This window comes from Eptatretus burgeri, chromosome 15, assembly GCF_056783735.1.
Source record: "Eptatretus burgeri isolate ZD-2024b chromosome 15, Ebu_testis_v1, whole genome shotgun sequence".
NCBI classification, from domain to species: domain Eukaryota; kingdom Metazoa; phylum Chordata; class Myxini; order Myxiniformes; family Myxinidae; genus Eptatretus; species Eptatretus burgeri.
The window spans coordinates 10663597-10686250 of NC_140975.1; the positions used below are offsets into that span (position 1 = coordinate 10663597).

Sequence of the window (22654 nt, forward strand, 5' to 3'; positions counted from 1 at the left end):
CACCACCTTTGGTGGTAGCCGCAATTACAAACCATCAGTTCTTTTGTCTTAAATGTTGTATTGTGATCAATAAAAACATAATTTCAAAAATGAGAAAAATTGTGAAGTGCATTTCCAAGACTGTGCTTCAGCACATTGCTCAGTGCCCATCAAAGGTGGGCTAACAAGGGTACTCCCGCTCGGAGGGTGGGGTTGCCCGCCAGTTTTATAAATGATCGAAATGTGAATTTTCAGTGTAAGGCTGGTGGGATAGCTTGTCGGCATACATGTGCGCAGTGTTTTGAGCTGTCAACCTGGGTTTGAATGTCGACTCGGCCTTAAACTGCCATTCTGGTGTTTCACATGGCAATGCACCATCCGTTCGATGGATATTAAGTTGGACAGCCCGTCAGCCAGCAGTGGTCATTTGTGGACGTTGGAGTCCACGGTGTCTTTCATGAAGAGTCGTCATCGCTTGCATCCTAAAACAAATTACAAATTCCTGCTCCCTCCATTTGAATGTTGGGCCTGGCCAGCTAATTTGTGAAAGACTTGGACCTACTTTCCCCACCTTAACCTACAAAAGATGGGACCAATTGGTGGGTGCGTGTGTGCGTGCGTGCGCGAGTGTGCGTCCATCCGTCCTCTGCTTCTACTTTAATATGACCTGTGCAAGTTTGTTTGTGGGTAAGTGGGTTTCGATGATCCGTGTGCTGCCCTTCCCACAGCACGCTGGGTCGTGTGTTGAAGGTGATTCCTGAAGTGGTGGAGTACCGTTCCTTCATCCAATGCCGATGGGGTGCGAAGGTCCACAGAGTGATTGATAACAGTAAGCAATTTCTACACTTACCTTCAAAGCATTTTGCCACACGTTCTCCATATTTTCTTTTGACTTGTTTTTATCTTGCCAAAACGAAGTTTTTGCAAGATATGTGAGTCAGCTTCTATGTTTTTTATTTTTATTTTTATTGTCTGTAATCACGTATCGATCACTCTGCAGAGCACAGTTATCATTGGAAATTTTTGTAACTTCGCATATCAGAGTCCTATAGAGGTCCCTTTCAGTGCATAAAATTTTCAAGGTCAAAGGTCAAGGTCACTTTGTCGCAAATCAGGGTAGTCGACGAAACCCTTATTTTTTTTGAGTAATTTTGATCGGATAGTCTTCAAACTTCATGGGAATATAGTTCATGGTCTGGCGCTCAGCTGATTAATTTTTGGTGGCGATCGGCCTTGACCTTCATGGTTAGCGCTGGAGGTCGAAAGTTTTTGACCCCAAGGTCAAATCTTGAAATCTTAGATACCATATCAAGTAATACCTCATATGAAAGCGCTTGATAAGTGCTATCCAGATCTGTCAAAAGTTTGATGTGATGACGTCATTTGATGACGTCATGACGAAAAAACGGATTTTTCATGAAAATTTTATTTCCTCAGTTCTCATCAAAATCTCTTGATATTTCATGTACAACGGTCCTGGAGACATACCATTAACCGTACGAAAATATAAAGGTCAAGGTCACAAAAAGGTCAAGCATCAAGGTCGACGAAACCCTTATTTTTTGAGTAACTTTAATCGAATAAATAAGTCACTCGTGTTCACATTTTGGCAAGATACTGGTCACCCTGGGGGTGACATTGGTTTATTTATTTATTTATTTTTGGTTCACATCAATCACTTCCTATCGTCACATCGTGTTTTACTGTTGTGTTTCCTTTCTTGAAAAGGTTTTCCAAGCTTTCTTGTGCAATAAAACTCATTAGGCTGACAGCCGTCATTGTTACTCTGTGTCTGTGTAGGGCATGGTGATAACGAGTGCTCAGACAACAATGGAAACTTGGACAAGCACCCACCATCAGGCCTTGACTATTCTACCCGTGGTTCTGAATCCTCTGGAAGTGGGTCTTCATCTGGGTTTGGGCGAAGCTTGCACCGGGGTCCAGCTCGAGCCGCTCTTCCAGCGTGTCTTCCGAGGGAAGCTCCAGTGACTCGGTAAGGTGGTTGAGCTTGCGTGAACCACAGATATGGTGAAAGATTGTGGATTTAAAAATGACAGCATTGTTCATTTTTAATCTGTCCACAGCCTCAGGGAAGCTTTAAAAATCCTGTTTGTTTCATTTGCAAATATATATACAGTACCTATAGAAAGTCTACCCTCCCTTTCAAAGTTTTCACCTTTTGTTGCCTTATGGCCTGAAATAAAATTATATTAAATGAGACTTTATCCACCTTTTATTTACACATCGTAACCCCCAACTTCCAAGTGAAAAACAAATTCTACAAATTTCAGAAAATTAATAAAAAATACAAAACATTCAATTAGTACAACAAAATTTAAATATGCATTTCAATAAAATGGACATAATCAAAGCTTTTCGACTTGCACTCTTCAGGTTAAAACCACAAGCAGATGAAGAAGAAGCACCAAACACTCGTTTATAAAGTCACAATGTAATGTCCTCAACGTTGATCGTTTGAGAGAAAGAAAGGACGGGATCACCTGATTGGTGGAATCATAGAACATCATGAATACTGATTAGGCGGAGATAAATCGCCAAAGTACCAGCTGAAATACAATGCGATGTAGCTGAGGGCTAGTGGGGGGGGGGTCAGTTTGGTTTTCATGATGACTCTATCTTGACTGTCGTACAGTTTCCACACATTCAAGCCATCGTCGTCAAAATAGATATAAAGTTTGGACAAATTATTTCTGTCCACAATGAATAGGGTTGGTTGACCTGATGAATGTGGCTTCCGTTGCACGAAGGTGAGCTAAACTGCATCCTCTACTCAGGGGTTGAAACCAGCCAATACGGTATTGCTCTGTACACTGAGGATTATTCAGGAAATGGTAACCAATTGCAGACACAGGGAATAGTTGTCTCACTATGTACATTCTTACAAACCCGAGTTGGTCGTCTGTTCAGTTGACTGACCCCGTCTGATCCCCAAAGGGAAGTGTTCAAGACTATCCTTCAATCTCAAAGATGTACGGCCCATATACCGAGCATCACACTGGCACTGAAATTCGTAAATAATCTTACTTGTATGAGAGCAAGGCAGAACATCTTTTTGGACTGGCGGAAGCAACCAGCGGGTTGTGAAAATCACTCGTGGTTGAACAGCATAGTAAGAATGGGACACTGTTTGTTTGATCTGGTTTTCAAACCGTTGAGACACTTTGCCTTTCCAAGGTCGACATAGGTACACAGGACATTTACCAGGCTCGATTATAGGATTTTTGGTTGGTTCAGAAATTTGTACATCTATCTATCGATGTTCTGTTCAGGATACCCATGATCAAGAAGATTAGTCTTGATGGTCTCAATTTCAGCATGGAGTTTTTCTGTGGAACATCCCCCTTCCATCCCTTGCCCCCCCGCTGCCTTCCATCCCTTGGCCCCCCCGCTGCCTTCCATCCCTTGCCCCCCCGCTGCCTTCCATCCCTTGCCCCCCGCTGCCTTCCATCCCTTGCCCCCCCGCTGCCTTCCATCCCTTGCCCCCCGCTGCCTTCCATCCTTTGCCCCCCCCCCGCTGCCTTTCATCCCTTGCCCCCCCCTGCTACCTTCTATCCTCCCCCTTCTGGTTTGGTTCCTTGATTCGTAATCCCTCCAAACATGTGCTCAATTTGTCAGATCATAAACTATCTGCGACCAAATAATTTGGCTTGGCTCATGGCTTCACATTCGGAATACCTATTCATAACATCAAGTGAGAGGAGGTGTTTGCGGAGTTTGAGTTTCTGTATGCTCAGCTGTTCCAGCACGTACCAGTATCCAATGAGGCAAACGAAGCACTTGAGGCCAGAGTTGCCGATCTCGCTCACGCCGACTGTGGTATTCCAAACCATTTGTCTGATTTCCATAATCGGCGTGATTGCCTGGTCGCTATCTGTGACCTCAAGTCCATTCCTGAAAACCAGATATAGGTTCCGGCATGGTTATTCTGAATAAGAATAACTATGTTGAGAAAATGGCTGTGATTTTGAGCAATGTGCCGAATTTTCAACACCTGGAAAATACAACTGAATGTGACCACACATCTCGTTTGGAGAAACATATGGTGAAAAGATGATTGCAACTCTGCAAACGAAGAGACCTCTCTCAGGAGGTTTATGACACAATTATACCTGTCGTATTGCAAAGACCTTGGATGTAGTCTACCAGAGACTCATAAAAATAGTATTATTTTTCAGCCGATCCTTTCAATGACTGGCTCTGCACAGCATGATCCCGCCAGATGGTTAATGTGAACTATTGCAGCCAGCACTGGGCAGTGTCTCAGAACATGTAATTGTGGATTCCTTCACTTTCGCCGATGCTATACGGTCCATCACACACCAAAACGAGAATTCCACAATGTGCTCATGATATAGCCAGTCCATTCACGAAAGTCCCACTGACAGAAGTGATCGAAATCTGTGAGCGACTTCTATATCAGTGACTTGACAACTCCACCAATCCCTGAGTCTGTCTTTGTTGAATTAATGAATATGGTGACGCGTTCTGTCGAGTTCAGTTTCAATGATTAAATGTATAATCAGATTGATGGTGTAGCGATGGGATCCCATCTTGGCAAACATCTTTGTAGGTTACTGTGAATCGCATGCCTTTGCAGATCCACATCCTGAAATTCAACCCCCTTCCATCTATTATCGGTACGTGGATGACATCTTTGCTGTTTTTGAGTCAACCTCAGCATGAAAAGTCTTCTTGGCATACCTGAACTCTCTCCATCCATCCCTTGAGTTCACCTTAGAGATGGAACGCTCCTGCGTACTTCCCTTCTTAGACGTCTTAGTTGAGAAATTGGCCGACGCTTATAAAACCACAGTCTACCGTAAATCTACTTTTACTGGACAGTATACTAGGTGGGACTCTTTCAGTTCCTCTTGATACAAGATTGGATTGATTGGTATCTTGGTCAATGGAGTAAGAAAGATCTGCATAACAGATAAACTCCATGCTGAAATTGAGACCATGAAGACTATTCTTCTTGATAATGGGTATCCTGAACAGAACAGCGATAGATATGTATACAAATTCCTGAACCCACCAAAGAATCGCCTTTCAGCATGATGACCCGAAGCACACAGCCAAAGCTGCACTGTTGTGGCTAAGGAACAAAAAGATAAATGTCCTTGAGTGGCACAGTCAGAGTACCGACCTAAATCCAATCGAAAATCTGTGGCATGACTTGGAGATTGCTGTCCATCAACGCTCCCCAGGCAACTTGACTGAACTTTAACAGTTTTGTACAGAAGAATGGGCAAATATTGTCCAATCAGGGTGTGCGACGTTAGTAGAGACCTATCCCAACAGACTCACGGCTGTAATTGCTGTCAAAGGTGCTTCCACCAAGAATTAACTCGGGGTGGGGGTGGACACTTATCCAACCAAGATATTCTCATTTTATGTTTTTAATTAATTTTCTGATATTTGTGGAATTTGTTTTTCTTTTGGAAGTTGTGGTTTATGATGTGTAAATAAAGGTGGAAATGGTCTCATTTAATGAATCTTATTTCCAGGCCTTAAGGCAACAAAAGGTGAAAATTTTGAAAGGGGTGCAGACTTTGTCTCGCCACTATATATACAGTATATATATATATATATATATATATATATATATATATATATATATATATATATATATATATATATATATATATATATATATATATATAAAAATGTATGTATTGAATAGTGTGGTCTGGCTATTTGGCCATCATTAGCTAAATAGATCTGTGGCAGTAACAGCTCTTTTAAACTCTGCTATTCGGTTTAAAAAAAAAAAAATGTTTTTTGTTTATTTAAAAAAAAAAATTCATCCCAAAGGTGTTTGCAAATTTACGAGCTTCGGCTCCTTTGCGATGACTTGTCTTGTGGGTGGTACAGGAGCCTGATGCAACCCGAACTCACTCGGCTGCCTGCTTGCGGCCCACAAACTGCATCCAGTTTGGCCTGCTACCCTCTGCTACCCCCACCATGCCTCCCCGGAGCTTTACCGTCCACCAAGGACCAGTTCCTGCCAAGGTGGCCATGCAGCCATTTCCATTCCAATTATGTCCTCATTTCTTTAATCCGTGTTTTGAGCGATTGGATTAACGAGATTAAAAGGGGAAACCGAGCGTGACGGTTTACTCACTTTCAAATGCTTTATCGCGTGATATTGTTATCTCTGGTTTCCTGCATGCTGATGCATGGGAATATTATCTCATCAACATGTGGGATGGCCTTTTTATATCTGTTGTCTTCTTTGTGGCCTCTTATCTTCAATTGATGTAAAACATAAAAGCAGAACCAGAAGCCCATGGTAAAAATACCACGATATATAAAGGAAGCCTTTTATTGTTGTGCTCGTTGAAAGTCTTCAAAAAATGTGAGGTTATCTACACTTCTTACTGCAATAATTTTTTCCGCGAGTGATTGGGGCAGCAGTCTGTTGCCTATACACTGCCCGTGTTTAAATTCCAGCTAATTGAAAAAAAAATACAATTTTCCCGTCTGGATTAATTTGAAGAAACATTTATTAAGTCGATTTTTCTCTCCGAGGAGAGTTTCCATGTTTCAGGATGGTACAGCATTAGCCGTGTGTGTGTGTGTGTGTGTGTGTGTGTGTGTGTGTGTGTGTGTGTGTGTGTGTGTGTGTGTGTGTGTGTGTGTGTGTGTGTGTGTGTGTATAGCCTTAAGTAATCTTGTGGACTGTTAAATAGTGTTTGGTCAGATAAAATGGTCTTTTAAATTTCCATCAAGACATTTTCTCTCCGCTTGTGACAGAATCACCGGCAATTTTGTGCCAGGAATTTGGAAAACGCTGCACCTCTGTGGTCATTGTCCCAAACAAATCCGGATTGGGAGAGGTAAAAGGAATGGGTGTGATTTTGACCTGAAGCTGAAGGCTTATTGCTGACAATAATATGGCCTTTGAAGAAAAAAAACGAATCTATACAATAAAGCGGGAAAGGTCAATTTGCTGTTTGCCAACTCCTCCGGTTTTTCGCCGATCTCGACAAAACTCGCTCACCTGCTCATTTGCATTGAGGGATGTGCTGAGTGAGTGGGCTTTCTGATTGTCCATGATTAAATCGCAAAACTGTCAGTGAAAGTCCCGATGGTGTAATGCACAGCTGTAGAAATGCTCTCCGAATAGCAAGGAGATGAAATGGCATCTTATGGAGGAAGCGTGGCGAATGTGGAAGAATTAAAGCCTCTTAATTCTGGCAAGGAACAACTCTATTGAAAAGGATAAATTTTAGAGCAATTGAAAATGGGTCTGTCAGTGTGGTGAATCTTTTTTTCTTTCTTTTTTTTTTGAGAATAGCTAAACCATGAAGTATACTGTAAGATAGGTAACCATTGTCATACTCCTGTTTGAACCCTATTTATTGCATGGCATATCAGGTGCATTTGCTTGTCCACAGAAAGCAAGAGACATTGCTCTTCCACTTTGTTCATTGACCTCTTACTTCCATGTCCCGATCTCCCCACGTACCTCAGAAGCCAGTTTCCCAAACTCCTGGGTTTCAGTCAGCCCCCCCTCTACGACCAACACCAGGAACGGACACTGGTCCCAGCGCCTCTTGCCAGCCGCAAGAGCATGGCGCGGCGCAGCCTCTTCGTGCCACCATGGATCCATCACCTGGAAACAGCCCTGTGCACAGCCCTCCTATCCAGCCCCGGGTATGAGCCCCACAATTTTCTACCTGTGGGTTGTGCATGTCCCCTCTTGTATTAATACATGAGGCGTGCTTTTTTGTATAGAATTTTGAGGCTTGTGGAGGAGATGGAAGGTGCACTGTATCAAGATTTAACGGAGCAAAAGCAACAGTAGAAAAAGAGATGAGAGAAAAAACATGAACAGCAGGTATGAGGGACAAAATTTAGGGAGACGGACAAATAAGGGATGTGGTGTCGGGGAGGACACATGTGGACAATATGGATACAACCACAAACTGTCAGGTTGGAAAAACTGAAAATTTGGAAGGAGATGGGATTGGGAGAGGGTGGATGGGTGTTGAAAAGCCTGAAAAAAAAAATTTTTTCCAAGAAATATATATACGAAGTGTGTTCAAAAAGTATCCAACCTTAATTTTTCGTGCGTAAACAAATGAAGCGAGGGAGGCATGGTTTGGTGCACGTATGTAGGCGATCCTAATCCGTATGCGTGAATATTTTCCCGCCTGCAGAAGCTGTCAGTCGCCGACAGACCGCCGATGAGTGAGGAAGTGAAAGTGAGCGCCGTCGGATTTTCGTTTTTGACAAAATGACGGAAAAACTTAAACAACGCTACTTCATCAAATTTTGTGTAAAGCTTGGCGATTCCCAAGTGGAAACGATCCGCAAGACTCAAAAGGCCTTCGGGAATGAAGAAATGGGCACCACACAGATAAAAGAGTGGTACAACCGCTTCAAAGATGGTCGCACATCAGTGGAAAGTGAAGCACGTTCTGGTAGGCCCTCAACATCCTGAAATGAGATCGTCATTGACCAAGTGAGGATCCTGCTGATGCAGGATCGTCGAATCATGATCAGAGAACTTGCAGACGAGGCGGGTGTCAGCATTGGATCCGTTCATTCCATTGTGACTGAGGATTTGGGCTCAAGGAGAATCTCAGCGAAGTTCGTGCCAAAGCTGCTAATGATCGAGCAGAAGCAACTCCGTTTGGAGATCTCACAGGACATGCTGGAGACTGTGAACAGCGATCCCAACTTCTTCAACACAGTGATCACTGGCGATGAGACCACAGTGATCCGTCATGTTGTCAAAAACGAAAATCCGACGGCGCTCACTTACACTTCCTCACTCGTCAGCGGTCTGTCGGCGACTGACAGCTTCTGCAGGCGGGAAAATATTCACGCATACGAATTAGGATCGCCTTCATACGTGCACCAAACCACGCCTCCCTAGCTTCATTTGTTTACGCACGAAAAATTAAGGTTGGATACTTTTGGAACACACCTCGTATGTATGTATATGTGTATGTATGTATGTATGTATGTATGTATGTATGTATGTATGTATATATATATATATATATATATATATATATATATATATATATATATGTATTTATTTATTTTTTCTTTATTTTTTTAACAAAATAAGTGTTTTGTTTTTTTCCCAAAGTGAGGAGTAATCAGGTCGAGTTTAAGAAAGTGAAAGGATAACACTTTAGAGAAAGAAAGCAGAACAAATCACACCACATGCTGTTTCGGAGCAGTGACAAGATTTGCGTGCCAGCTACTTCAGGCCTTGGTGAATAGGCCGGACACGCACAGACACCAATTCAACAATACACCACAACAAGGTACAGTTAAACATGGAAAATTGGATGAAAACCCAAACGGCAACACGGGGACAAAAAGATGATGGAAAGACATGACCGATCCAGTCTGGAAAACTTAGTTTTGATGAACTGAAGGGAGGGACTGCCCGATGCAAACTCCAACGCACTCAGACCCAGAACCGGCAGTCCCAACCTAAAGTTGCTTTGCTCGTTCATTTTGTTTGTTTGGGTAAAGCAAATGCTAATTTTTATCGACCTATTTTGACAGCATTGGCTAATGATGCGCACTTATGGTAAAACAATCTGTGTTTGTATATACTTTGAAACGGCAGTGTGTGAAGAGTGGTGTGTTGCAGTGTACAGGCCCTGCCTATTTTGCTCTGTGCAAACTATGTACACTCAGTCCTCGCTTAAAGTTACATTCTTGAAAAGTGCAACTTTCACTGAAACTACTTTAGGTGAATCCAATTTCCCCATTAGATTGTGTGTTAGCAGTTTTACATGCAAAGTATGTACAGTAAGTCCTCACTTAACATCTTCCCACTATTAAGTCACTGATCTACAAGAGAACATAACTCATTTAAAGTTGCTCACCATTCCGTTTATAAAGTCGTTTTACCTCTAATTTAGTTCCAAACGAATGGTTTTCCTCATTACAATAAAAGCTACAGAATACACCATATGGTAAATACAGAAACACAAACACAGCATTTCATCCTTTAAACTTTAAAAAAAAAACATTTTAAAAAACTTTAAAGAAATAGATAAGCAGAGGACAGGTTTAGTGTTGGACGCCGGGGTGATGTGCACGTCTGTCGCGGCCTATCCTAGCTCCAGACGTAAAGCCATGATGACGTTCCAGCGAATAGAGCGTGACAGGCAGAGGGACAGACAGAGAAATCTGGCTGCTTTAATATCCAGTATATATGAAGTCTGATGTCGAGCCACAGCGGCTTCTTCGCCACTGCAAACATGCAACTAATGTTCAGAAATACCCATTATGATGTTGTGTTTGTTTGACAATGACACAAACGCTGCTATCAATGAGAGGACAAGAATGTGTTTACAAAATTTTCAGGACAGATTACATGGCGATAAACAGCAACATCTTCGAGCTGTTGTACAGTGGGTCATCATCAGGGTTTTAAAAACACCTCTAATGAGTACCCCTCAGGCACCAGGTAGTCACGCTACATTAGCATAAGCAACTAACGGTATAATGTCAATATATCCATCGCTCAATCATCCATATTTGGAGGGATGATCGACTCGCAAAAATATCAATAGCGCCCAGCACGACTTCAAATCCCTCATTTTTATTTTTATTTTGGCCTTGTGTTGGATCGTTCCCAAATTGTCGGTAAACTATTTAGCGGAAGAGTCGGGCATATGGATGCACATATTGTGTCAAAACTTGAAATGCGGGTTGGAAAAGCGTGCCGTAAGAATACAACTGAAACTCGAGCATTCATCCACTGAGTTTGTCGAGTTTTGTGATTCCATTGCAACGATGGACAACATATGGAGTCCAAATTGAGCTTTACGTCATTTAGCTGAACATTTTATTCTGATCTTTATTGCTTTTGTGTGTGATCGATAACTCTCACACGTCGTCGACGTTGGATGGTGCTTTTTGATGAGAAGCCAAGATCCTCGACGCGCCTTGAATATTGAAAATAGAAAAGGCTTGAGATGTGTTGCATCTGTACAGTCCCGAAGATAGGAGAAGTGTGAGGGCTTGCAAGAGACATGGTTATGGCCAGATTGGATGGTCATCAGAGCCAGAAGATCGTTTCATGTGGTTTGGGCACAGAACGTCGTGTTGAGAATAGTGAAGGCAAAAGATGGGACTCGTCCTGCGCCAACCTCACTGTAAAGCACCGATCAGGATTGTGTTGAATAAACCTAAGTGCTACTCTTCCTGGCAAACGCACCCATCTTGTTTTCTTTTAAGATTCACAGCTGTAAGCGATGTCTTTTGGCACGGTAACTGCTTTAATTAAAAGGCATGCATTTAAAAAAGATTTCGTCTTGAATCCATAAGTTTCTACAATTGTCGGTTCTTCTTCCGTACCACGAGTTATATTTATTTATTTATTTATTTGTTTGTTTGCTTTCTGAGTGCTACATTCTGTGACCGAATGACAGCATAGCATTTGCCGTTGCCACCTGCGCTCATGTATGGCACTGTTGTGAACCGGAATAACATGACCAACACTCAGAAATTTTCACCAAAGTTGTCGGTTGAAAATTTCATTCTTTTTAAAGGGCTAACTTTCTTAAGGATTGATGGCCGTGCCTAATGAAAGGATTTCGCATCGCTTTCTTATAGTGGTCCTCGATGTGGACATGAGGGGAAAATCGCCGGCAGTCGAGAAAAGAATGACAAGGGAGGGAATTAAATGCAGTTTGATCATTTAACACGAATGGAGAGCATGCGTGAATAGTCAGTTTCATTATTATTATTATATTTATTTTTATTACTATTCCCCCCCCCCCATTTCTTACCTGCTGACATCCCCCCAGAACAATTTATGTATTTTTACTTTTTCGATTGAAGTGGTTTGTTGCTCATTAATGAGTTTGTTCTATGCATGAATCGTATGAGGTTTTAAAGTGTGATTTGGTCAGAAAAACAAAGTAAGCTTTCAAGACTATTTTGTTTTTAAGTTTGCATGTTATTTTTATTTATTATTATTATTTCAAACAACATTTGGATGCAGAGTCTTGGCTTGTGGAAGAGTTGGAGCACTGAATGGATCAGGAAGGAGGGGGAGAAAAGGCAGAAAATGGTGCATGGGGTGGACAAAATGGATGTAGAAGGAAGAGGGCTTTGGGTGGGGGTTAATGAGTGGAGCAAAGATCATAATTTTGCATTGGGGATGATCTGAGCTGGTGAACAGCTGTCTTGAAGATGTGGAGGGAAGAATGGGATTGAAGAGGATGTGGAAGTTGGTTCCACACGTGGGGGAAAAAAGAGGAATAAATGAGTGCAGGTGAGCTGTGATCCTGGATTTAGGTGGTTTCACGGTGGACCCGTGTGTGCCATGCAGATACCTGGGGGGCAATGCACGAAGAGGGAAGAGGGTGCAAGACCAGAAAGGAGGCAGGAGAAGACAGAGCTCACTATTTTCACTATTAGAAAGTGAAAGTGAGAGGCCCATAGACTCAGCTTCTGTGTGGGAGGTTCCAATGACCTTTGGTTTCCATGGCATCAAGCTGAGCAAGGTGTGTGAGGCACGGGAGCTCGCGCAGAGGGGAGAGCAGTACTCCAAGCTGTGGATGAAGGCCTTGTAGATAGGAGTTCAGGTGTGCCAAGGAAGGACATTTTACAACTGAGGATACCCAGTCACTTCAATGGCTTTGGAGTTTGGCATATTTTTGTTTTTGGAATTTGAACCTGAATCCCACCATCAAGTGCTAATGTATCTGGGAATGTCAGAGACCAGTCTGTATGCAGTACTTACTAGATTTCACTTCCTTGTATCTCCGTGCACATACCATTTGCATGTTCGATAATCTTTGCCTCCTCTCGAGCTCATTTCTTTGCAAGGTAATTTGGGAAACATGCTTCATAATGTCAGTTTCTGTGGATATTCGGGGAAGGGGGGGGTGGTCATTATCGTCTTCCTTTTATTTTTATTTATTTAATTTTACCTTTACAAGATTTAGTTCAGTGCAAAGGGTGCAGGCAGTGGTGAAGGTGCATCAATAGAGATTGGAAGGAATGAGGTCTGGGAGATCGTTTTTTGTGGTTAATGAGACTATTAAATATGTAGATTCTTCATTCTGCAGGAAGGATTGTTGTCATGGAATTCTGTGCAGTTTTGAGGGAGCAGGAGTTCGGGACATTGAAGGAAGGGTATATGATATCGTATCGGGTCACGGTCGGAAGAAGTTAGTTGTTGTACACTGAGGAGCAAATGGTTCAGGTAAAGTTTACTCTGAGTTTTTGAAAAATAGCTGCAGGATATTGAGTGAGCGGCTAAAAGCAAAGGTTTTTGAGGTAATGTTTTCTGGGATTCTCCCAAAATTAGGAAATGATGAGCAGAGCAATTAGATGTCGACCAATGGCGAGAAGAATGGTGAAAGGAAGAAGTTTTTACCTTTAAGATGCAGTGGGAATCATTTTGTGGACAAAAGGAGTGTGTGTGCGTGCGCGCGCGTCCATCCGTCATAACTCCAAAACAATGGAACTTGGCAGCCTGAAACTTTGCATGCAAGCCAAGAAAACTCCAAGTGGCACCTGTACCACGTGACCTATAACATCATAATTGTCAAATTCCAACAGGAGGAGGACCAACAATTGCAGAGTTTTTTTCATCCTGACCAGATCAGGTATTGCACTTGTCGAATTGTGATGTCACAATGAAGGCATCATCATTAACATATCTTGTTCTTCATGGAGAGTATTTGACAATGAGCCATGTTTCAATTTTTTTCCATGGAGTGGTTTTCGACATAAAAGTGCAAAGTTTTTTTGGGTTTTCCAAGATGGTGCCTGTACCACGTGACGTATGATATGTTAATTATGACAAAAAATTATTCATGAGGAGGCGCTCCTCTTTGGAAAACTTTGTGTCAATCAGATTAACGGTTGGTGAGAAAATGAATTTTTAAAATGCAGACACGAACATACATGCGTACACATGCACGTACGTACAGCACACGCACATGACCAATTACTTAACCCCACTTGTTGCTTCGTGAGCCCAGGATAACAGGACTGGAGTTAGATTTATATCACTATCAGAGTAAACAGAGGCAAGTTAAGAAAATAACTTGGCAAGCCAAAAGAGGCTATGAGAAGGACATGGCTAAGAATATTAAACAAAATAACAAGACTTTCTTTAAGTATGTCAGGGGAAAAGAACAGGATAGGACCAGTGTGGGCCCATTGAGGAAGAGCACCGGGAGAGTGGTTAGTGATGAAAGTGAGATGGCAGGCTTATTAAACAGGTATTTTTCTTCAACTTTTACACAGAAACAGTCAGGAGAACTGCTAATTGCTGAGAGTATTTATCAAGGAGGTGAGGAAGGGCTTTTACAGAATACCCAGGTTGGAGTGGAGATAGTAAAGGAACAGCAAGGTAATCTAAGAGAAGATAAGGCTCCGGGTCCAGATAATATGCACCCGAGAGTATTGATGGAGGTGGCTGAGCAGGTAAGCGAGATATTAACGGATATTTTCAATAGTCCACTGGATTCAGGACAGGTAACACAGGATTGGAGAGTCGCAAATGTAACACCATTATTTAAGAAAGGATCCAGAAAAGAATTGGGAAACTATAGACCTGATAGTTTGACTTCAGTTGTGGGGAAAGTGTTGGAGACATTAATTCGGGACCAGATGGGGAACCATTTAAACAAATACAAACTAATTAAAAGTAGTCAGCATGGATTTACCAAAGGTAGTTCCTGTCTAACCAACCTTTTGGAGTTCTATGAAGCAGTCTCTGATTGGGTGGATGAGGGAATGGCAGTGGACATGGTATATCTACACTTTAAGAAGGCATTTGATAAGGTACCACATCGGAGGTTGTTAGCCAAGGTGAGGGATTGTGGAGGGGCTGTGAGTGGAAGGACGCAAGTCGTGGGGTACCTCAGGGATCAGTACTCAGACCATTCTTATTACTCATTATTTACATCGATGATTTGGATAATGGGGTGAAGAGTAGGTTTTCCAAATTTGCAGATGACACAAAGCTTGGAGGTGAGGTGGATAGCAGAGGGGGTGATGATCAGATTGAAGAAAGTATTGATACTTGCATAGATTGGGCAAAAGATTGGCAGATGGAATTTAACCTGAGCAAGTGTAAGGTGTTGGGGATGGGAAAGAACAATGAAAATAGAGATTACAGGATACAAGGGGTAATTTTGGAACGTGTCACACAGGAGAAGGATCTGGGGGTGGTAATAGATATGGAGGTAAGCAGACAGCACAGTGCCAGGCAGCTGTAGGTAAAGCAAATCAGGTTTTAGGTTGTATTCGGAGGGGGATCATTGAAAAAACAAGAGGTGGTGTTAACATTGTACAGGAATTTAGTGAGGGCCACATCTGGAATATTGTGTGCAGTTCTGGTCACCACAACTCGGGAAGGACATAGATGCCATAGAGAGGGCTTAGCACAGGGTTACGAGATTGATTCTGGGCCAAGCTGGACTCACCTATGAAGAGCGGCTGAAGGAGACAGAGCTTTATTCATTTTAAAGGAGATTGAGACGTTTGAGATCATGCAAGGGTGTGGACATAATAAGTGCAGATGAATTATTCAGCAGAGTCGACAGTGATAGAACCAGGGGCCACAGCCTGAGCGCGTAAAGAGGAGGAGAGTTAAGAGGGGAGTCAGGCAGGCGACTTTTACTCAGAGAGTAGTTAATGCATGGAATCGTCTCCCTGGAAAGGTAGTGGCAGCAGAAACAGTCAATAAGTTAAAATTGGAATTGCATAGGTACCTGGAAGTTATGGAGTTTGAGGGGTTTGGGGATGTTGACAGGACTTTTAGGTAGTTTGAGCATTGATGGGTGATTGTGTGCAGAGTGCTGTTGGTGGGGGTCTCATCAAGGGGTGTTGTGTGGTTGATGTGGTTTTTTTGGGGGGGTTTTTTAACCCAAGCCCATGCCCCCTCGCCTGAAAGGGGGGGGGGGGAGACCTATAAAAACTACAAAAAATAAACATTTTGCATTCTCTTGTTAACCTCCACCATCAAAGATGGACGGAGGTTACTGTTTTCACCCGTCTGTTTGTTTGTTACTTACGAAATCTAAAGATTTCGTAAGTATATTGATGACTTCCGTTTCTGTTTGTTTGTTTGTTTGTTTGTTTGTAGGCACGATAACTCGAGAACGGAAGAAGCTACAAATGTCAAATTACACCACGTGATTCAGGAGGGTGATGGCTAGTGCTGATTAGATTTTGGTCAAAATCGGTCAAAGGTCAAGGTCACGGTGAGGTCAAATATTCGATTTTTGATGGTTTGGTACAGATAACTCGAACGGAAGAAGCTACCAATGTCAAATTACACCACGTGATTCAGGAGGCTGATGGCTGGTGCTGATTAGATTTTGGTCAAAATCAGTCAAAGGTCAAGGTCACAGTGAGGTCAAACATCCAAAAAATGATAACTCGAGAACGGAAGAAGCTTCCAATGTGAAATTACACCACGTGATTCAGGAGGGTGGTGGCGAGCGCTGATTAGATTTTGGTCAAAATCGGTCAAAAGGTCAAGGTCAGAGTGAGGTCAAACATCATTCCGTAAATTCATGTGGAGAAATGGAGTATTTTTGCTTCGCTCGACGTTACGAGTTCGTTTTAACTTCGATTTTAATTTTGTCTTCGGTTTTTGCGATCGCTTAGGACGCTTAAAACTCGGTTGTCGAAATTCTGGTAAAAATCGGATGTTTTGGAGACGTTTTAAGATTGTATAAAAAATATTTCACTCGCGCGTCATGGGTCGTCACGTGATGCAGTGCGCAATTCTGTAAATTCATGTGGAGAAATGGAGTATTTTTGCTTCGCTCGACTTTACGAGTTCGTTTTAACTTCGATTTTAATTTTGTCTTCGGTTTTTGCGATCGCTTCGGACGCTTAAAACTCGGTTGTCGAAATTCTGGTAAAAATCGGATGTTTTGGAGACGTTTTAGGATTGTATAAAAATATTGCACTCGCGCGTCACGGGTCGTCATGTGATGCAGTGCGCTTGAGCAGACATGTCGTTGACTCGCGTATGGTTTTGCGTGTGCGCACTGACGGTGTTTTCGATAAAGATGGTGTTTAAAAGTCATTTTTTTATCCCAATAAAGGTTATCATCGCATGCCTGACTCTCTTTGTCGGATTATGTAAAGATTGTTGGTGGATGGCCGAATATTACGGTTTTGTGACTGATAAAATCATATAAAATAATTGCGTGGAGAAATGGAGATTTTTTGCTTCGGTCGACGTTTCGATTTTTGATGGTTTGGTACAGATTCATCGTATAAACTTCTGGTTTGCGTCGCTACCTTCTCCAGAGACAGCTTTTATTCGACAAGGTCAGAGGTCAAGTTGACGATTTCGTAAGTGGCAGTCTATGACTGACTGCTTGTTTGTTTGTTTGTTTGTTTGTTTGTGAACAGTATTACGGATTTCGACGAAACTTGGTGGGGGGATTCGGTATGGTCCAAGGATCATGCCATTTGATTTTGGACTTGATCCAAAGTCCAATGTGGCCGCTATGGCGGCCATTTTGAAAAAATATTTGAAGTTTTGTTTTTGCATTTCTACATGTTTTAAGTGATTTCCAACCCAAAAAAATTAATTTGTTATAAAAAAAAACAAAATTCTGCAACTTTTTTTCAAATAATTTCGATTTTATTGGAAAAATATTTGAATTTTTTTTTTTTGCATTTCTACATGTTTTCAGTGATTTCCAACCCCCCCCCCCCCGCCCCCAAAAAAGATTTGGAGAAAAAAAAAAATTTTGCACCTTTTTTTTTTTTTTCAATTTTTTTTGATTTATTTATTTATTTTTTGGCATTTCTACATGCGCGTCGATCTAGTTTAGTTTATTCAATCGTGGTTCAGTGGAGTCTGATCCGTTTTGACCTACAATGAATCGGATATCAGGTTCACTTTAGTGACCCAGCAATATTGGCGGCGGAGGTTTTGCACTCTACCGAGTGCTCCCCCTCTAGTTTGATCTTGTGTTGATAATTTGGTGTGGTGTTAATGTGGCACAGTGATGGGCTGAATGGTCTCAATCTCCATCTGATTTCCTTGTGATTAGCAGTCAAATCATGTTGCAGATGATTTTGGTGATTTGCAGGATTAAGATAGTGGGGCATATCTATTATTATTATTATTATTATTTTAATTGGATACAATCTTGGTTCGTTGATGGTTAAGAAGGGGAAGGAAGAAGAAGGTCGCCAGGGAGGAATCGGGGAACCCGAATTGGGGTTGATAATATCGTGGGTGAAGATAGAGAATGTTGTGAGACTGTTGTACTGCCAACCTGATGCCCAGGATGGCAGACTACGATTAAACAGATTCAGAAAGGTGAATCCATAATCTGAAGAATAGAGGAAAAAGGGACAGGAGTTTAGCAGAACATCTGGATTTTGGGAGTTTCCTTCGGAGGGCTTTATTAGAAGAACGTGTGCGACCCTGATGGACTTGAATGGTCGGGGGGGGGCTTGAAAGAGCAGAGGAAGCAAGACCGGAATAGTCGGGAATAAAACAGGGGATCACATCCTATCTACGAAGGGAGGCCCCGGTCCTCCACTTGTGCGGCTATTCCAGGAGCCCATTACTCTTAATCGGCATGGAGAATTGTTGGAACGGATGGCGTTTTTGATCGACTGATCCGAGCAGTTGTAGTGGGAAAGGTCGTCTATAGTTTTGCATTTTGATGAATGAAAATTTTGCAATAATAGTTTTTATTTTGGTAATTGGTGCCATTTGTTGTCTTGTTTCCACCAGGCAAATGTTTGCACACAAATGGCTGTTCCTGAGCCTTTCCTCCAAAACAACCATGTCCCACACCACCATCACCTGCAGCAGTCACTGCCACAGTTTTCCAGCAAACTGCCGGCCGAGAGGTTACCTCCACCTTTGCCGGCACAGGGTCGTGCGTCGGCTCATCGCGGAGGACAGCACTTTGGATACGGTCTCGGCAAACGGCGAAGATATCGCCGGGATGGCACGATGAACGGTCTCGGTCGCTGAGCACCCGTGCCGCTTCTCACTTGCGAAGCCCTTCCTTTGTGAAACTTTTCTTGCGAGACTGTTGGGTGATGGGACGGCAAGCATAGAGCTGAAGAGGAGATAACTCCGTCATTACCCAATGTCAAAATCTTCATCCCTTCCCCTTCCCCACTACCCCAAGGTGGGATTTGCACTTTTCACTTGTGGGGTTGAAAAAAAAAATCTTAAAAGTTAGAAGAAGAAAACAAGAGGGGGGGTTAAAAAAAAAACCCTCAAAAGAAAAAAAAAGAAAAAGAAAAAATGTTGCTGACATTTTATTTTTGACCTCCCTCCCCCCCCCTCGTTTTTTGGAGAGGAAAACTGCTGTTATTCGTCATGAGAACGCCTTCATTCCTCCTTGCCATCTCCCACCTTTCAACGATTGTCCATTTTTCTCTGCAAGAGCCCAGGACGTCCTTCCATCCCACTATGCAGTCCTTTCAAAATTTATATTCCCAAATTCCGCTCCCCCCTTCCCATATCACCATTGGCTTTGCAGCATTCAAGAAATACCCTGTCCCCCTCCTAACCCCACATCCCCCACCCGTCGCTTTTACGCTCGTTACTTGCCATAAGTCTGAGTGAACTGCTGTCCTGAAGTCCTCTGGCATGAATTGGTGCTACGGACGGTCATTAGTAAACACTGGTCTGGATGCCCAGACTTCTTTGGGTGGCTTTGTAGGGGTGGGTTCACGTTCATCCTGGTCATGGCGGATTGTGGCTGTTTCAATATCTCGATGATCACATCGATCGAGCAGCTTTTCTTTTTTTTTTCTTTTTTTTTTCTTTTTCTTTTCCTTCCTGTCTTTCTTCCTTCAACATTTGCCAACTATTGAGCCATATATATATATATATATATATATATATATATATATATATATATATATATATATATATATATATATATATATATATATATATATATATATATACATATATATATATATATACATATATATATATATATATACATATATATATATATATATATATATATATACATATATATATATATATATATACATATATATATATATATATATATATATATATATATATATACATATATATATATATATACATACATATATATATATTTATAAATATATATATATATATATTTTGTTTTAAATGCCAGTTTTACTACTGTAATAGGGTTCATGAATTTGTCCAAAGTACTTGTTCACTCCAGGTACTTGATACTCTTGGCAGCGGACTATGCAAAAAAGAAAAGAAAAATGAAAACACAAGGAAATGTACATAAACCCAACGCTATGCAGGTCTCGCCGATGGCTCATCTGTTACATCACCACCCGCCTTCTCTTTTTCCAGAGCATGTGTAAATGATGACCTCTGCACTTTTTACAGAGTCTGTTAACTTTTCCACAAAAACACATTTCTTCTTAACTCCATGCGGTTTTGTCGGTTTGTTTTGTTATTTTAATGATTTTTTTTTGTTTGTCAGTTTGTTTTCTCCATCGGGCATTCTGCCACCACTGCAGGTGTTTTTTTGTTTGTTTGTTCAATGGGGCTCCGTGTCGAGTCGAGTGTGTGTAAAAACTGATGTGGCCCTGGTCTTCTCTATTTTGTTTTCAGGCTGTTTTATCCTCACTTTTAAACGAACGGAACGACGTATCTGTGATGGTGGGTGCTCAAAACTGAATTGCAAGTCTCAATTGGATGTGGTGACTAAATTTTTTTCCTGGGACTGGGGGGTGGGTGGGTGGCGTGGGATCTATCTCATCGTCGTCGGGAGAATGTGCCACAGAAGGTTTCGTACATCCTGAGGTCATTTGCAAATTTTGGGCTTTGTCTCCCATATATTTTTTTTCTTGCCCTGCATTCCTCTCCTCCCTCCCTTGGTTCATTGGTGACCACGTGTGTACTTTGACGGAGAGAGAGGAAGTTGGAGTCGGGTGTTCTACCATTGTTGTAAACGTCTCGACATGCTTTCCCCTTAACTTATTTTGTTACACTCATTTTGTTCCCCCGGAATGCATCAGCACTGTCTCGGCCGTCTCATCGAACGGTATCTGTGCCAAGTCAACAGACGGTTTGTTGATCTGCTGTAGGTAGACTGCATTGAAGCATCAGTGTGGGATGATGATCCTGACACGGCCTTTCTTCAAAGGCCTACCTCTGCTGTATGGAAGTCTCCCCTTTGAGACCCACCCCACTCTTTGATTTGTATTCTGAGCAAAAAGACGGTTGTGATTCTCTTTTATTCCCAGACTGCTGATTTGTTGCGAATGAGCTCTTTCGCTTCTTCTGCATCAGGAAGGTTTTGAAGTCTGCCGTGGGCAGTGCCAGACTTCAAGATCGTTTAAATTTGGAATTCGTCAGGTTGCAGTTTTGGGTCTCGAGTACTTGAGCCATTTGTACTGAAGACTGTTGGGTTGGCCTTTGCTTGGGGTTCAATCAGGGGCGTTGTGATATGGACATGCTTGTTCGGTATGTTGGCTTTCTTTTTATTTTTATTTTTCCTCTCTCCCGCAAATGTACCCTGTTGTATCATAAATTGTTTTGTATAATCGCTAATAAAGATTTTATGGAAACTTTTAATCCCTATTGGTCTACTTTCTTCTGGCCTTGCAGAATCTTGTTGCTTCTATTGCTTTCAGGCAATCATACCATATTATTTCTGGGCTAACTTGCTGCTGCTGCTTATTAGGGTACCCAGTCAAATAGACTGGGTTACCTATTGTTTTTCTTCTGTTTATTTCTTATTTTTTTTTTCCGCCAGCAATTTGCGGATTCTTTCGCTTTCAAAATCATTTTCTCAGGAACGCTGTGCGATCGACACAATTTTCACCATAGTATGTATCTTTTTTGATAGCGCACTCAATTGATAATTGTGACGTCATAGGTCACGTGGTACGGGCGCCATCTTGAAAAAAATGATAAACTTTGGACCTCCGTATCTCAAACCATGCAATGGAAATTTTTTTCACTTCATACATTTTAATGAACTTTCAAAGGGGAAGACGGGTGATTTTTAGTGACGTCATCAGTGAAGCGGTATCCCATTGAAAATTCGTCAAGTTGAATGCTGCATAGGAAAAATCTGAAATTTATTGAGCATCATCGACACAACAATTCACTGCAGAAAAAAAAATATTATGATGTCATCGGTGACTTGGTTTGGCAGCCATCTTGTTTTGAAAATTTAAAAAAAAATCTTCTTCTCCAGAACAGCTGGACAGATTGAGGCGAAACTTTATACACACATTCCCCATGACGTCCTTTTTCAAGTTTGTTAATTTCTTATTGATAGGTCACATGATTTGGTGGCCATCTTGAATTTACCCTAAAACCTTCAAACATCTCCAGAACGGCTGGTCAGATCAAGGGGAAACTTCACATACTTATTGCTCACGAGTAGTGGATATAAGTTTGTTAATTTCTAATTGATAGGTCACATAGCTTGGTAGCCATGTTGGATTTAAGAAAAATATTTAATAATGTTTTCTCTGGAACCACATAACCTATCGAAGTGAAACTTGCCAACTGTAATCTAACCCCATGCCTGCATATAGGGTAAAAACTGATGCCACAAGTCATATGGTTTGGTGGCCATCTTTGATAGAGAAACGCACCTTATCCGATTAACACGAAACTTCACAGACGTATTCCACTATACGATTGGAAGCAGAATATAAATTT

The 22654-nt window shown here is 41.8% G+C and overlaps 1 protein-coding gene across 1 annotated transcript in view; it reads left to right on the forward strand.

Annotated features, from left to right (window-relative positions):
• The window catches only part of LOC147011493 (terminal nucleotidyltransferase 4B-like), a 61561-nt gene extending 40008 nt beyond the window's left edge, over positions 1-21553 (forward strand). Inside the window, 6 exon segments of the mRNA XM_085857428.1 lie at positions 708-808; positions 1780-1917; positions 1920-1972; positions 5875-6012; positions 7477-7659; positions 18728-21553. Of these exon segments, the coding sequence (XP_085713554.1) occupies positions 708-808; positions 1780-1917; positions 1920-1972; positions 5875-6012; positions 7477-7659; positions 18728-18973 (859 nt within the window). The 3' untranslated portion in view covers positions 18974-21553.
• The last annotated feature ends 1101 nt before the right edge of the window (positions 21554-22654 follow it).